The following is a 17,329-nucleotide window of genomic DNA, read 5'->3' as shown; positions in this document are numbered from 1 at the left end:
CCCTTCGATATTAGTTCCGTAATATCTGGCGCCCAACCCAAAGTCCCACACTTTTCACTTCAGAATACCAAACCTGCAAAAAAAAGAGAGACACATTTTCAAATTAAAAGAAACAAAACTTCTGACTCACACTTTCACTATCTCGACTTCTACAATGACTAAAGTCAATTTTTTGCATGTCCTTAAAATCATCTGCCTCTGGATTAATTGCATTTGCCATTTCAAGCGGATAATTTTGCTTGAATGATCGAATCCGTTAGCCATTCCGTTGCTCTTGAAAACATAACAATATTCATTATTTTTCCGATCTTATTTATGATTTGTATTGATAATATGATTTGCCTGCCATGCCATGTAATTTTATTTTGTGATGTGATTTATTTTCTGATGCAATTTATTTTTTGATATGATTTAGTTTCTGAAGTGATTTACTATCTAATATGTATATCGATTTATGCGCTGTTTACCTGACGCAAACGGGGAAAAAGGAGATTCCGCTCAGAGAATTGGCGATATCGGGAAATTGTTTCGAATCAAAAATTCCGAAAAATTTCAGTAAAATTAACTAAAGCTTAGAATTTTCTCCTCCAGGATTTACAAACAATAAATGCGAAAACGAAAGGTTCGAAAAAATCATATTTTGGGAAAGTTACGACTGAATCTTAAAATTACAAACATATTGCTTAAAGTATAATGAAAAGGGAAATATAAAAGGGAAAATGTTGTTCATTTGAGGGTTGCTTAAATACAGTAACTAACACATTTTTCGCGCTTACAAACAGGCTCGCACGTCAACCGAGTTTCCTTGCGGGTATCGCGCGAGGTCACCCGACGTATCGTGTAAAGAAGAGCCTTACGATGAAAATAAACATATGCTCGAACTCTGTGAAACTTTAATATCAAAATGTCTATCCCAACCATACAGAAAACCAACCATGATAACCAAGATTTGGAAGGTGCCGCAGCACTTCCAAATCAAAACACCCATCCGAATAACGAATCACAACAAAGTAGAGGAACAATCCCAAAAACATTCAATAGATCGATGGGTCGCGGTAGAGGTTTGATGTAGAAAAACCTCAGAAACCCCATCAAATAACGATGGGTCAAACCAGGATAGGTCAAATCAAGTTAGATACACAGAAACAAACCAAAATACAAACAAAACATTCGAGCCCATAGAAAATACACTCGAGTCGCGGTACTGCGAACATTTAGCACATGTCCGCCCTCAATAGTGAAAACACACGAGGGGACGCCACTCCTGCGACTATTTACTATGTTCAAATCTGAGTAGATGACATGTGTATCTGTGTGCGCACTGTTTACCTTCTGAAAGTTTGTAGTGACGATTCGAATCGCTATTATTAAAATTATTAAAATGAATAGAGTGAAAGAAACGTGGAAAGACATCACAAATATAAAATCTTCCACCGTGAGATTCGAATGTATTTGATTACGAAATAAAATTAAAATTACAGTAAATTGTACATTTGAAGATATCATCAAATGTACAAATGAGTAGTGGGGGATAAGAGATTATACCGTCGTTCTCACTATCGGGGGAAAAACGTACTCAGTAGCGGGAGTTCGCAGTACTAAAGTTTCGCAATACCGCGACTCGAGTGTACTTTTTTCTGGAATAATGAAAATTTATACACACTAGGCGCGCCTATAGAAAGACATAACATTAGGAAAGAAAAAAAGGACACTGTTTACATAGAAAATAAAAATAGGTCGGAAAATCGCCCCCGAACCAATAAAAGCTAATCAGGGAAAAGAACATAGGTTCACTCATCTAACGATACACAAAATGAACGCCCAAGGCCACGATCTCATTAAACAGCGATATTACCACGTGAGCCTAAAAATAAAAGAAGTAATTTACCAAACAGTGGACAAATTACTAGAACAAGATATAATAGAACCCTCTTGTTCAGATTGGTCAAACCCTATCGTTATGACAAAAAAACCAGGGAAAGATTATAGATTTTGCCGAGGCTTTAGAAAGGTCAATAATATCACAAAAAAGAATCTCTACCCGATCCCACTAATGACAGAAATACTAGATAATTTGAGATCAACAAAATTTATATCAAAAATTGATTTAGAGCTAGTTTACTGGCAAACAACTCTAGAAGATAATTCAAAACGAATAACAGCAGTCACAGTCCCTGGAAAAGGCTTGTACCAATTTAAAAGGATGCCATTTGGCTTAAAAAATGCTCCAGCCACTTTCCGGAGAGTCATGGATAAAATTATCAATGCAGACTTCATGCCAAATGTTTTTTGTTATTTGGAAGACATTGTAATAGTAGTTCAAAATTTTGATGATCATTTAAAATATTTGAATATTGTATTAGACAAAATAAATGAAGCAAACTTAACGGTCAGTCCAGACAAATGCGAGTTCGGTTGCTCAGAAATTGACGATAAAAAAATCCAACCATTATTAGAATTCCCTAAACCTAAAAATATTAAACAATTATAGCGCATCATAAGAATGGTAAGTTGGTACAGAAAATTCATCCCACACTTGGCCGAAATAATATAACCGATTAATAGATTATTTTAAAAAGATAAACAAAAGCAAAAGCCTAAACGGGGCAGTATCTCGATACTCGGCATGTGAAAAAGAATGCCTAGCGGTCGTTTGGGCCATCAGAAAATTTATTCAATATCTAAAAGGTTATAGTTTCAAAGTAATAACGGACCAATTAGCGTTAAAGTTACTCCATAACCTAAAAACCCCATTTGCTGATTAGCCAGGTGGACAGACATCAATGTCAAAACAGACGACTGGTACTCTACTAAAATTAAATAAACTACAAAAAGACCGAGAGAACACGAAAAATGGCGAATCAGAGATTCGCAACTTTATTATTACAGAACTGACCCACTAAAATAAACTCTCTTACCAGACTCTAATCCATAGCCAGGGATGTATTCCGAGATAAACAAATATGTAAAAAACTGTAAAGTCTGTCAAAGAACTGAAGCGAGCAAGCAACCAAAAATAGGGCTAATGGGAAAACAATCGTGGAAGAACCATGGACCATGATTGCTGCAGATATCATGGGACCATTACCGATTTCAAAAGAGAAGGAACCAATGTTTATTAGTTTTTGTACATATTTTTACGAAATGGGTCCTAGATAATGATCATTGCACATGGGACGAACATTTAGATGATTTGCAGTTTGCAATAAACACTAGCAAAAATTCATCGACCCAATTTACGCCAGCTTTCTGAAACTTAGGTGGCGAATTAAAACTACCGCAGTGCCTAAGAAAAAATTTCAAAAGCGAAATAGAGTTTTAAAGCGTAGACAAATGGACGGATAGACTTAGAAAGCTACAAATTATAAAAGAAGAAGCAAAGAAAAATTTGGACGTAACAAATAAAAGACAGGCAAATAACTATAATTTGAGAAGAAGAACGTTAGAGTTTAAAATAGGAGATAAGGTATGAAAAAGGGTAACTAGATTGTCAAATAAATTGGACAAAAAAACAGGTAAGTCATATGACCAGTATGAAAGTCCATATAATATTAAGAAAAAGATTTCCCGAACGATTTACGAATTGAAAAACCTCAAAGGAAAGAGTATAGGCGAATGGAACGTAAATGACTCTAAACTAGGAAACAACTAATAGACACATAAAAAATTAGCAAGAAATTGAGATTTAAAGGGTTATCAACTAAATATTGGCAGGGAGCAAAGATTAATGCCGATCAAAGGTCAGGAGACAACCTAAAATTTGAAGAGCACTTATCAGTATGCCCAGCATGGATTTGGTTAAACAAAATCACTCAGGGAGCAAAAGAACACGCCCTAAAATACCATCCCCACCGCCATATTTGCAGCGCATTTAAGAACCTGTAATTGAAGGACGAGGAAGGCGCCGCAGGAGGACCAAGCGCAAGGGAAACAGAGGTACCACCCCCGATAATGCTACAGAAAGTAAAGGAACTAAAACTAAAGGTACAGCTGTAGTACTTAAAAAACTCTAACAAAAAAACTTGGTTCGTCTATAACAAATTTAAACAAACCAAAATGGAACTAAAAAGGACCGAAGGGAAGGAAAAGAGAGGAAAGGAGAAGGAGACCAGAGTGAAAATCGAAAGGGTAATAACTTGGGAAAGAGTACTCGCGATGATAGCACCGGAGGAGAAGAAGACAAAGGAAGAGGAAGAACAAATAACCGAGGAATGGAGACAGTACAGGGAAAAGGGAGTAAGAGAACTGAAGGAATGGATTAAAAAAAGGAAGAAGAAGGAATAACATTGAAAAATAAAAAACTCAACATTATATTTTAATAATTACTATCTACCATCCCATTGAATTACATGACAATAAAACAACCTTAAAATAAAAATGCCCTGACTCCAGATAGTATTTTTGTTCCCCCACCCCTGTTTTTTTTACAGAAGCAGACCATCATGGATGGAAAGTGGAGCAGCGACATCGAGAAAAACATCGCGATTATTAAACTGAAAACCACGAAAAATTCAGTGGGATTCAGTTGTCAATTTTGTAAAAAATTAGTACCAAAACCCTTTACCTAATACACGACTCATTTTGCAACAATAGACCTTATAGACACCAAAAAAGTTTTACAACTCCAAGCTGTAACAAACAAACATACCAGCGAACCTTTGGATCATCGAGCCGCCCACGCCGCGGGTCTCCCGTACTCTTTGTACCCGGCCGCAGCTTTCCTTCCCTCTAGCCACGTCACGGGCTCAGGGGCCAACATGTAGGTGGCATCAAAGTTACAATTGCCCTTTTTTCTAATTAGCTAGTTTTATTGTGTCTACGCCAGATTCTCGGCTTTCCAATTTCCCCATCCCCGCCTTCGATATTAGCTCCGTAATAAATTTTCAATGCATGTATAAAAGAAGTTAATTAACACGTAAATAATTTGATCAGTACTGATAATATAATAAATTTTTTTGAAAATAATATATGAACAGTCAGTTATCAGTTAAATTTTTATTGAATATAAGCAAACTAACTTACGGAATGAGAATTTTTTCCCTGATGTGAAAGAAATCCCAACGGGGATTTTCTACCCTAAGTCCATAATTAATGCAAACCCAAATTATCCCTCGAGATATTCTTTCGTCACTCAGAACCTTTTGTTTATCGAGAATTCTCAGTCTTTTAGCAACCGAGAAGCCTCTCAGACCACCGAGATTCCTCTTGTCACTCGTAGTCTTATTCTACCCTTCTCACCACCTTGCCAATTCTCAAATACCCCGCGTTACGATCATATTTCAAGAATAAGATCCCAGACACACATGCTAAAAAGGTAAGCATGCATTTGATGGTTTTTCTTATGTTACCGTCCGCTTTACATATTTTTTGAATGGCCCTATTGTAAGCGATCATTCGCGAAGAAAGTAACGTTTAGTACGCGTTAGGTCCCTTTCTTCGCGAATGATTGCTTATATTAGGGCCATTCAAAAAATATCTAAAGCCTTTTCTTAACATTTTGACACCCGTCTTCTACGTAACGCTTTTTCTATAGTGTATGTAAATAACATTAGCATAACGCTCGAGGAGAGCCCCCCCCCCCCTCAAAATACGATGTATTTTTTTAACGGCTTCTCACCTAGGTTTCGATCTTCCATTGAATGACTGCCTAACTGTACGTTTCTCTAAGGCCTACTGACGGAAATTAACCGTCCAATACCGATTCATAATACTTGCCTGCTGATCTCTTGCAAATGCCATATCGTAGAAATTAATTCCTCGATTTATCTTAGACTAAGTAAAAGATTTTCAACGCTGATAACTAATAGATTTTCTTCATGTATTCAACGAGGGCGTCCAGGGAAGGCCGGATACAAAAAGCCAGTTTTTAAATAAGAATAAGTTGCAGGTCAGGTGCCCAAGATCACCAGTACCCAGATATCACGAAACTGCTTCTATCATTTGATGAATTTTGATACTTATATGGTAGGATAGCTATGTAAAACTTTACTTAATCTTTAATGTCACAAAAAATCTTAAAATTGTAAAAAATCTTTTTTGCTTCACCTGAACGATCGAATTATCCATGCCTTCAACTCATTTCTTTCAATAAATTTGTCTGCATTCCGATCCATTTTAGTCAAGAGTATTCCCAAACGTCGTTTGGATTCATTGATTGGTAGTTTATCAAATTCTTCGGCATCCTTGATGCTGCCTTTAAAAAAAATAAATGATTACAGATTGACTAAAGAATGTTAGCTATTTTCAGAATGCACAGTGTAATCTGATAGCTCTGGACGTGTTAGTGACGGAAAAAGCTAATCGGTAATGAATACTTTATATCTTAATTCGTTGTCTTTCTGTTCGAGATTTTGAGAAACATTGAAAAATCGCGTTCGGTTTGGATTTGTTTTATGAACAGCGATTGTCATGTGCTAGCGCGTTATCTAGTTTCAATGCCGATGCACGGATAGAGTCTTTCTTGTTTTCTAAAAATCTAAAAAGTAGGAGAACAAATTAAGATGTCGGAAAAATTTATTTTGTGTTTAGCCCTCTCTAAATTTTGGCCTTTTCATGCTAATATAGCCACTAACGACGACGCATGCGCACTTCGCGAACAATCTGACAAGGAACTTAAAGCCCGCCATATCGGATGTGAAGTCGACTGACAATGAGCGAAAGAAAATGTCAGACAAGTGACCCCGCCACAATCAAATAACCTAATTTCGAACATGCAGGTAGAAAAAATTCATATACATTTATAGGTAGCTACATTTAATTTACAAGTATGATCAGTATACTCGGACGTTAAAAAAGTCTTGATTAAAGAACTGAAAAACTGATTATTATGGCATATTGTGCAACGCCAAATCGAATCTTACATGTTAGCGGTGTATATTGTTTTGTAGTCATATTTTCCACGTCATTATTACACCTTTCTGATTTTATAGGTTTATGTTGACATGCTCCACATTTCATCGCAATCAACTATTATTCAGTGAACAAGGACAGTAAACAAGGAAAATCGATCGATCGAAATGCGATCTAGCGCATGTCGCTAATAGGTCTCACCGGAGAGTAAGGAGAATAATTATCGAACGTTTAAACTGCCTTCGATTTAACAAATCACCATCTTTAGAGGTTTGGTTGCAATAGTTTAATAGTTAGCAGCCAAAGTATATAAGACTTTAAGGACCATTACATAACGTACCTCGAACTGACCCCTTGAAGTTTTTGACTACTCCTAATGATTCTGACCAAGCCCTAACTATCCACTGCCCCTTAGATTTTATTTATGCTCCAAGTTTGGACCACATTCTTTGTTTAAACCCAGAAATTTGTAAAACCCCGAAATTACACGACATGTTCGAGTGGAATTTCAATGGGAAAACCTAGCCTCTTATATGTTAGTTTGATAAGGGATTAAGGAATTTACATTCTTTAGAGGCTATGTTATTGAAAATTGTGTTAGAGTTCTGAAGTTAACTTTGATCAGCTGATGTTGAAAGACAATGTGATTAGTTTTAAAGAAGTTTTATAATGCTACTAGGATTTCCTCATATCAAATACCAGACTGAATATGCCTACAGTTAATTATTTTTAATGATTTCTAAAATATATTATTTGTTTAATTAAATGATCTTTTTTACTTTATCGGATTTATACTGCACTTTGATTTCTTTCGTGTATGAACTTAAGTTATTTCTTCATATTTAAAGGGCGATAACGCATACGAGCGTAAATGCCAAATTACGGAAACTAGTTTTTTTTTAAATTTCATTCATTTTTTAAAATTGCATTCATTGACTTGACCGAACTTATATTACTGAAAAACATTATGGTCTAGTTTCATTTTGCAGTGGGAGACGTGTAATATAATAGTGTGGCCAAGTGTGGTCTAATATACGTTTTTTCACTCTAATGTAAAAGGAAAACTATCTAGAACGACAAAATGATTATTAAGGCTTTCTTACAATATAAAAAAGTTGAAGGAAACCACAATTTTCTCATGGTTACACTGGAAATCGATTATGGATCATTTTTAACTACGAACTCGTTTCTTCTTTCCGTTAGCTATATTAATGTTTGAGTAGTGCTCGATTGTGGATGTTTACGTTTCAGCACTCAGAGCCCGAAAATCATAAAATTTTGTCGGTGTCTGTCTCTATTTGTGCTTACGATAAAAATTAACAAAGTTATATGCTTTTCAATATTTTGAAAATATTTTCGTAAAATTTGTCGATTACATAAAAATTCTAAAAGTTAGAGCATTTTAAAAATTTTGAACTTTTTTTAAAAAGTGTTTGATATTATTGTCAAAGTATCTGGTACATGACAAAAAAAAAAAAAATTTCGAAGCAATCCTAATAAAAAATTTCGATAAGGTCAAAACTCAAAAAGTTAAATTATTTTCAAAGTTATACAATTTTTATATTTTTGTTCCTGAGAGTGTAATGTAATTGTCTCCATTTTTATCTTAATTAACATTCTCATTCATAGGAGTGCAATGTAATTGTCCAATTTTTAATCTACAGTTTTTAACCGAATTTTACTTTTTAGCACTCACAGAGTGTGCCACACTAACTTTTGAAGGATTTGTTCGATCAATTCAGCCTTTGATTAATAGATTTAAGGCTTTCAAAATGATTCATTATGATAAACGATATACTTCAGGTTTTAATCGTGTTCAAAACTACGAATTTTGCCCGACATTTCGTGAACAGTGCATTTCATTTCTTCAGGGCTAACCGAAAACTGAGGTATCAGATTATGTTGTTCTTATGTACACTCTCTGATGGCTGTGATTGACCGGCGTGCCCCAACATGGAGACTGGTCGCATCTAATTGGCCAATCAAGTCTTTTTTTTATGTCCGAGAGGACAGAAAGCCAAATAGGATTGGTATTATAACCGTTGTCCTTATTGATGTTATTAGGGTTTCTTAATATTTCGATTGCTTCTCTATGTTTTCTTGGAAAAATATTGTGTATTTTTGTGATCACGGTTGTTTTGTCAAACAAAATGTTATGTACTGCTTCGAGAGGGGCCTTTTTGTCTTAAGGGTTGTTTAGAAGTGGTTCTATTTTCGCAGATGGTTTAAATATGGTTTGGTTGTTGGGTTTGTTGAGAAATCTTCCTTTTTTTTACACCTTGGATGTAGGGTAAGACGGTGGTCGTTTTCTCTCTCTCTTTCTACCGTAGGTTGTGCTGACTTATCTTTTTGAGTGCATTTTCTTATTGCTTTATCAATTTCTTTGTTTGTGTGATATTTCTGTATTAGGATTCTTTTACCAATCAGCTGCAACCTGTCTCCACGGTGGAGCGCTCGGGCCAAATACAGGCATCGTAGAGAGTATATATACTAACAACATAACCTAAAACCTCAGTATCAGGATAGTCCTGAAGAAGTGAAATGCAATGTTTACGAAACATCGTTTCGTATTCGATTCCCGCCTCGCACTCTGGAAGAGTCTCGGTGGCCCATGCGGTGAACACTAGCCTAGCAAGGGAGTTGTTCATCTCCGGAGAGTCGTGGGACCGGTACCTCTAGAGAAAAGGTTTTCTCTAAGTACTTAAGGCTGTTGCTCTTGGTGGTTCGGAACCCACCTTAAACTATAGGTCCCCCTTTCACCACCAAGTAAGTGTAAGAAAAATGTAAACCCTTAGGGGACACATCAGAAGCTTCCATTCCACTATTATTAATCATGGTTCATGCAAGTCATTCTCTAAACCTAACTTCAATACTTCTTCAAAAACCAGTTTTTTATACTTATTACCACTAATTTTCAATCAATAAATTGCTTTCTCTAATTTACACACTTCATTTTTCCATGATTGTAAAAATTAATCTCTAAATTTTCTGGTATCTGCATGTATATTTTCTCCTCTAAAATTCCACTTAAATATCCGATCATTGGATCCATTTGTCTTACTTCTAAATCATGCTTGTTCATGATAGCTAACACTTATTGGACTACTGGTAGTCTCGATATTGGAGCATAAGTTTTTTTCAGTTTCTATTCACTCCTATCTTTAAATCCTCTGTTTATCAATATAACGTTGAATACTTCACTACCTTCTCCTATTTTATGTTTAAATAACCATTTAGAATCTACAATGTTTACTCTACTTCTATCCCTCATAAAGTTAGGTCTCTCTAATACTCACATATGTTCGCACAGTAACGACACAGTATCTGCAAGTGCATCTGCAGGCCATAGTAGCAGAACGCCAGATAGATGCGGGTTCATACGCACTCAGGCATATTAGTACAGGGTTCTCACAACCTGCTGATGGATTAAACTAAAGATTCGTAATAGAATAAAAGATTTGAAGTAGAAATAACCAAAAAAGACTCACATTTATGGAATTAGATCGAAATTCTAATTTACGTTTACAAGTTTCAAAGAATTATTTGCATGTTCTATTCTGTTGTCGATTGACGACCATTAGGCCTTCGTGTGACAAAATAATTCTTTCATTTTCTGATTCGACGGATCAATGCCACTTTTGATATCGATGCTGGAAGTAGTGAAAATTTGGAGTTTGAAGTTTGATCTTTTAGCCGTATTTTTAGTAGATTGTTCTCATTGAAATTTAAATTAAAACTTATAGTTGTCAGAAATTCGTTAAGTTTGAAAATATGCACAAGTGATTCCAACAGAGTTAGCTTGATCTGTACATTCTCGAAGTATCGGCACACGGGACGACCCCCACTGCTACATACGTATTTTGATCGCGATCACTGACGAACCTTCATTTGTTTTTATTCCTTCGCTGCTGTCATGTGTATAGATATTGATACATGTCTTTCCTTTACTCTTTTTCTTATTATTTCTGACATTTCTGTTCAGTATCGCTTACACAAACTGAAATGGAAGTTAAAAAAGTTTCTGTTGACACAGAAATAAAAATTCCCTCTTTTTCGATTGCCTATCTCGGTGAACATTCATGATGAAAAGATTTGCGTTGCTTGTCGCAAGACTTTGAAGAATCGTCATCGAATTAAGAAGGAAGCGATTTCGCAAATGTGGTATTTGAGAGGTATTGCTATACATCCTTGAAGACGTGTCTGTGACGAGTGTATGACTATTGAAAATGGCACACTTACAGAAGAAGCTGTTACTATATTGCGCCCTGCTCACGACGTGTATTCTTTTAAGCCTAATCAGCGGATTGCATTTCTTGATGCCCTACGAATAAACTATGTTGTTACTCCTTGGGCAGAATTTACAGATTAAAAAAAACTAACTTTTAAAACCTATTTCGTTATGATTGGGTATACAAAGGATGAGTTTTACAGAATCTTATTGAAAACGACAAGCCTTTATAAAATATGAATATATCCTTGAATGTCGTCAGACTATAAAACGAGTTCTATTTCTGATTGTTAATGTTAAAAATGTAACAGAAGATATGATTTAGTAACATAACGGATTAATGACTTTGGCATTGTGATATGATCAAATTCTTAGAATGTCGAAAGATGGAATCAGAAAGAAAGTGATGTACCTTGCGTTAGATGCTACATATTCTTACAGAAAAAAAGGTCTGAAAATGAACAGCAAAGAGCTCAATTTCGTCAACATAAACATCGTCATTTAGAAAAAACTTTTCTTGTATACGCAATGGATGGACGCATAGTCAGCATTCACGGTCTCTTCGATGCTACGAAAAATTATGCTTCCATTTTATGGTGGTACCTTAACTAAACTTCTAGTTTATCTGTTCACTCATAGCCTTTCATAATGCCGTCTTCAAACTTATTATATATGATAAAGACGATTACTAATGAAATTAAAAAATGAAGAACCATAGACAATATTTTGATACAAAAATCGAATCAACTGCATCGAAAAAAGCGATTTGGGGCAAGAAAGAAGCGAAGTATGTTGACGATTTTCCCCTTCTCAGTATTCATGATGTAAGGATTACGACTTTTGGAAGTTATCCGATAAGAATGGCCAAATATTATGTATCTGAACATAAACAAAAAAACACCGGCTCATTACAAATAGAACTCCTAAATAAATCTTCTCATGTTGCAGTAATTATTGTTTACTTGGACAACAAAATTTATGTTGGAGAAATAGATAGGGGCGTATTCGAACCCGAAATAGAAGATGAGGATGTAGATTTGAACGATGATGATGGCACTAGTTGTTCGTACAAAGAGTAATTTAAATTCCTAGACACTACGTTAAAATTTAAAATGCATCTGAAACAAATACTCGCGAACATTAACTGCTTGCATAATTTTCAGATGAGCTTTAAAAACTACAAACTCCAAATTTTCACTACTTTCCGCATCAAAATCAAAAGTTTCATTGGCACTTTCTCATGTATTTTTTTCCATTGAATCTGAAAATTAAAGAATTATTTTGTGACGCGAATATCTAGCGCATTAAAACATGGATTTTTAAAGGACATTATTTTTATTCAGCTTTTGAAAGACTTTAATGCAGATTTATATACATATTTTTAAAGTACTTGAAAAGATCTTTCATTTACAGGGTTGCTACAAGAGCCGGATTACAAAATTCCATGACTTTCCACGTTTTCCAGGTATAATTTTGAAAAATTCCAAGTCTGCTTTTTTTTAATTTAGCCAATTAAATTGAATTGTAACAAATTATTATGGAATGGTAATGGTTCATTAAAAAGTTTTATTGTAATCGAATGAATTTTCAATAATATTTGTATCAAAGTGAAAAAAAGTATTCTGTAATCATAAGCATATTATTTTGCTGTTTTTATTATTTTAAGAATAATTATAGTAGAACTATTTATGCAAAGATTGAGATTACATTTCAAAATAATAGTGATCTAAAAAAAACTCTGGACTTTTTAACAAAGTTAAAATCAAACTTTTAGATCGCAAGGAATAATAAAATTGTCTTTATTCAAATTTATCCAAATTTAATCAGTGCACGAATTTCTTCTTCAACATTTTCCAGATTGATTCGAACCGCACTTAATACAAATATGTTTGGTGTTGTCATTACTGTTCGCATGAGCAGCTAGGAAAAAGGTTTTATTCATCCTGGTAGAGCCCCGCATACAAGGATAAGCCTGCATACTCTGAGAGGTCGCCTGGTATCCCAAAGTCTCCGTTTAAAACACCTGCTTATTAATAATTGAAACCATATTGATTAAAAATCCTTGGTACAGGAACCCTCAATTCGCAACCAAAAAACGCGTTCGGTGACTTTGTCATATGACCTACGGTTTGATTCCAGAGGAATCTTACGGGCGTTGAAACCAAGACCTAAAAAGTTGGTTATCTACATCTTGGTTTTGCGTGACAGATGCCCGAAGAGAATTGTTGGGTTATCGGCTTCATAAGTGCTTCGCTTACATTTTTATGAAATCGGTTATTTCATCATAATGAGTATAATGGCACTTCCTTGGTCTATTTTGGATAGGTATGTCTGACTTACGCCACCTCACGTATATGCATTCTGATGCGACAGGCGGAACTCGTTTGTAGTGTTTACTGACACTGGAAATAATTTTCATTCAAATTTTAGGTCTTAGTCACTGAAAAGTTGTTACGCTTTATTTCAAATAAAAATCTCTATTATTTTTTTAACTACCAATTATCCGACGGTTTCGCAATGCATGCAAACATGCAAAAAAATATATTTTTTAAATTATAATTTTATTAAAAGAGCAAAAAGGAAATGTTTTTAAATATAAGTAACTTTGATTTAAAAATGGGTTGCTTTGTTTTGTGCATGTCCAGCAATAATAAATTTCGTACTTTTATTGTTCAATTTTGAACCACGTACGCCCCTTTGTCAGTTCAACATTTTTGACCATATCCGCCACCATTTTAAATAATTTTTGCCGACTAAAATTTTTGTGTGAATTCAGTGGTTATCAAAAAATTACGTAAACCGATTCAAACAAAAATATTAATTTTCTATTAAAATTGACAAATTTGTGCAAATTATATAAATTGGCAATCGAATAGTTAAATTCAAAAACTAAAAGTAAACAAAAAGTTTAATTTTATGCAAAATTAAGCAAATTTCAAGCCAGAACGATGAATTTTTAATGCAAAAATATACATTTTTAACTGAGAAAGAATAAATTTTCAAGAAAGCAGTTAAATTTTTACCTTAATGACTCAATTTATTACCATATAGTTAATCATTTAACGGAAAAGTTTATTTTTCTACTAAGAAGAACAAATCTTAAAAAAATTACATCAATTACATCAAAACTGGATCAGCTAAATTTTCAGTTAAAAAAAAATTAATGATCTTTTTGTCAAGTGGTGTATTTTTGATTTTGGTGAAGGAAATAAGGGTGAGTGGATGCAGAAAAAGCAGAAGGTGCGGAGATCGAGTGTGAAGGAAGAAGGGTGAGTGAAGGCAACGGTGTGAAGGGTGAAAGTGAGTGGTTTGAAGTGAAAATTTGGAGCGTGTGAAGTTATTGAGGTTAGGAGTGAAAAAATAGTTGCTTGGTCAGCGGGGCAAGAGGTAGGTTATAAAGGAGGGAAACGTCACGGAGCTTTGGATAAGGTAGGATGCCGACGATGCGAAGTCCACAAACTGGCGCCAGAGGGCAACAGTTACTGGACGATCGCACAGAGTAGAAAACAGTAGTAGCCACGGTGTGCCCACTCTAATGCATTTGGGGGGGGGGGGGGGGGGGGGGGGTACTTATAGATTGTGACAAAATGTGAGATCAGCGCCACCTAGGGGACGTAGCAAGAATTATTGTCTACGGCAACCACCCCCCCCCCTTCCCTTCTCACCCTAATTTGTAGGTTATGTTGACGTCTCTTTCTGAAGTAAATACATGAATAATAATAACCAATAAAACAAACCAAAAATCGAACAAAATAAAATCTATCATCGATAAAATGCAATAAAATGTTTAAGTCTGTTGCAATCGATCTATCATAGAAAGATTCCAACAGACTTTCGCGTTTGATTGTTCCATTTATCAGAACGACTCCAACAGACTTTAACATTTTATTGCACTTGATCGATGATCGATTTGATTTTGTTCCATTTGTAGTTTGTGTTATCGGTAAAAATCCATTGTGAACCCAAGTTCATCACGCAAAAAAAATATAATTCTTGCAGCTACAGTGAACTTGAACAGACGTGAGCAGACGATAGAACTTCTATCGTCTGCTCAAGTTCATTTTGAATTCTAAATTTACACGAGCGCCACCTAGGGGACGTAGCAATTACTATAATCCGTTCACCACTTTTCTATGGGAGTGGGCACACCGTGGTAGTGGCTGCAACAGCTGACGTTGCTGAAAGCATTCGAAGTGGGATGATGGGTGACGTTGATCGCAGTGACAGCAGCGGTGATGAAAGTGCCGAGAAGTCGTCCCGGGTGGGGAGGGTAGCGGACTCAGGTACGGGAAAGCAACGCGGAAGGCCCTCAAATTTACAGTGCCTTAACAAGCTAGGCAACGCGGGTTTGAACAGAAGTCTGAACGAACGGCAAAAAAAGGCAAGCGCGACTAGCAGTGAATGGGAGGCAAAAAGGAAAAGAGTGGCTGGGGAGGATGAGGTAGAAAGGGACCAGGATAACAAGAAAGTTAGAATTAAAAGGAAAACACCAGAGAGAGAGAGAGAGAGATATGAGGGAATGTTTGAAAAACTGGAAGCTCTCATAAAAGGGTTTAGAGCGAAAACAAGAAGGAGATTGGATGGCATGAACAGGCAGGGAAACGATGTAAGGGGGGAAGTGAAAAAGGTAAGAGAAAAATGGGAAGAATGGGATAAACGCTGGAAGGAGGAGAAAGACAAGGTTTGGGGTAAGCTAGAGAGCATTAAGAATAGACAGAGAGAGGTTGACGAACAGAGATCTAGAGAGATAAAACAGTTGGAAGAACGGGTATCCAGTCTAGAAATTAGGAATGAGCATCTGGGAGAAAAGACAGAAAATGAGGAAATAATTAAAGGGAATGAAAAGAACGTCCGAAGTGAGAATGAAAGATTGAAGGAGAGACTCAGTGAGATCGAAAGAAGATTTGAAGGGGAAGAAAGGGCAAAAAGAAAAAATAACATAGTAGTTAAGGGATTAAAAGTGGAAAGTGAAACAGGAGAAGTGGAAATAACAAATCTTTTGCGAGATTTTAGAGTGCAGGTGAGGGTAGAAGAAGTCAAGAGAATAGGAGGGACAAATGAAGGAAAAGAAGGAATGTTTCTAGTGAAAGTGGGAAGTGAGGAGGAAAAAAAGAAAATTATGGAGGGAAAAAAATTATTCAGAGGAAGAAGGGTAAGAATTGAAGAAGATCTGACATGGTGGGAGAGGGAAAGAAGATGGGAAATAGAGCAGAGGGCTTGGGTAGAGAGGTAAAGGGGCCATATGGTGTGGATAGGAAGAGACAGGTTATGGATAAATGGGGAGGAATGGTGCTGGGATGAAGAATTAAGTAAAAAAGGAAAAAGTCTTGAGAAAGGTAGGGGGAAGGGAGACGAAAAAAAGTCCACGAATAAATCAGAGGGGTTTCCAAACAGCAAATGGGAAACGAAGTGAAGAGGAAAGAAAAGGAAAGGGAAGAGAGAAACGTGAAAATAGCTTTCTGGAATATGTCAGTTTTGAAGAACGAGAATAAAGGATTTTGGGAGGAGTTAGAAAAGTGGGATGTGATTATGATGAGTGAAACTTAGACAGATGAGAAGGACTGGAAGGGAATAAAAGCTGTTACCGAAAGGTTATGTGTGGACAATGCAAGAAGCAAGAAAAGAACACGTTAAAGGGAGAGGGGTGGGCGGCATGGTGTCAGGGGTGAAAAAAGAATTAGCAGTAAAAGGGAGAAAAGATGGGGACATGGAGGAAATGGATGGAACAATGATAAGAAAAATTATAATTGGGAAAGTAGAAATAGCGGTGGTGTGTGTGTTTGTATATAGAAGAAGAGGGAAAGAGGAAGGCTGGAGAGTAATGAGGAGATGGATGGAGGAAAAGAAGGAAGAATTGGTTTTAATAGGAGGGGACTTAAATGCATGGACTGGCGAACAAGGGAGAGGGTTATGGGATGAAGAAAAAGAGGGATTTATAAGGAACTCCAAACATAGAGAGACATGCGGGGAGGGGAGGAAGTTACTAGACATGATAGGAGAAACAGGATGGTTTATATGCAATGGCAATATGAAAGGAGATGAGGAATGGGAGATCACATTTATAGGAATTGAAGCAACAGTAATAGACTACATCTCGGCTGAAGAAAGAATGCGGCATATGATAGGGAGTATGAAGGTAGGGAATGAGATAGGGTCCGAGCACTTCCCGGTCATAGGTAAGCTAAGAAGAGGCGTCAGTAAGCGCGGCACAGGGAGTAAGGAAAAAGGGTGCGAAAGAAACACGAAAATGGG

At 36.0% G+C, this 17,329-nt stretch overlaps 1 protein-coding gene across 1 annotated transcript in view; it reads right to left on the bottom strand.

Annotated features, from left to right (window-relative positions):
• The window catches only part of LOC117167681 (reticulocalbin-2), a 174,750-nt gene that overhangs the window by 96,395 nt on the left and 61,026 nt on the right, over positions 1-17,329 (bottom strand). Inside the window, exon 2 of the mRNA XM_033352798.1 lies at positions 6,046-6,193. Within this exon, the coding sequence (XP_033208689.1) occupies positions 6,046-6,193 (148 nt within the window). The remainder of the gene's footprint in view (positions 1-6,045; positions 6,194-17,329) is intronic.

The sequence above is a fragment of the Belonocnema kinseyi genome, chromosome 1, assembly GCF_010883055.1.
Source record: "Belonocnema kinseyi isolate 2016_QV_RU_SX_M_011 chromosome 1, B_treatae_v1, whole genome shotgun sequence".
Classification (NCBI taxonomy): domain Eukaryota; kingdom Metazoa; phylum Arthropoda; class Insecta; order Hymenoptera; family Cynipidae; genus Belonocnema; species Belonocnema kinseyi.
Note: the sequence above shows the minus strand (reverse complement) of the source record. Positions and strands in the feature narration are given on the sequence as shown.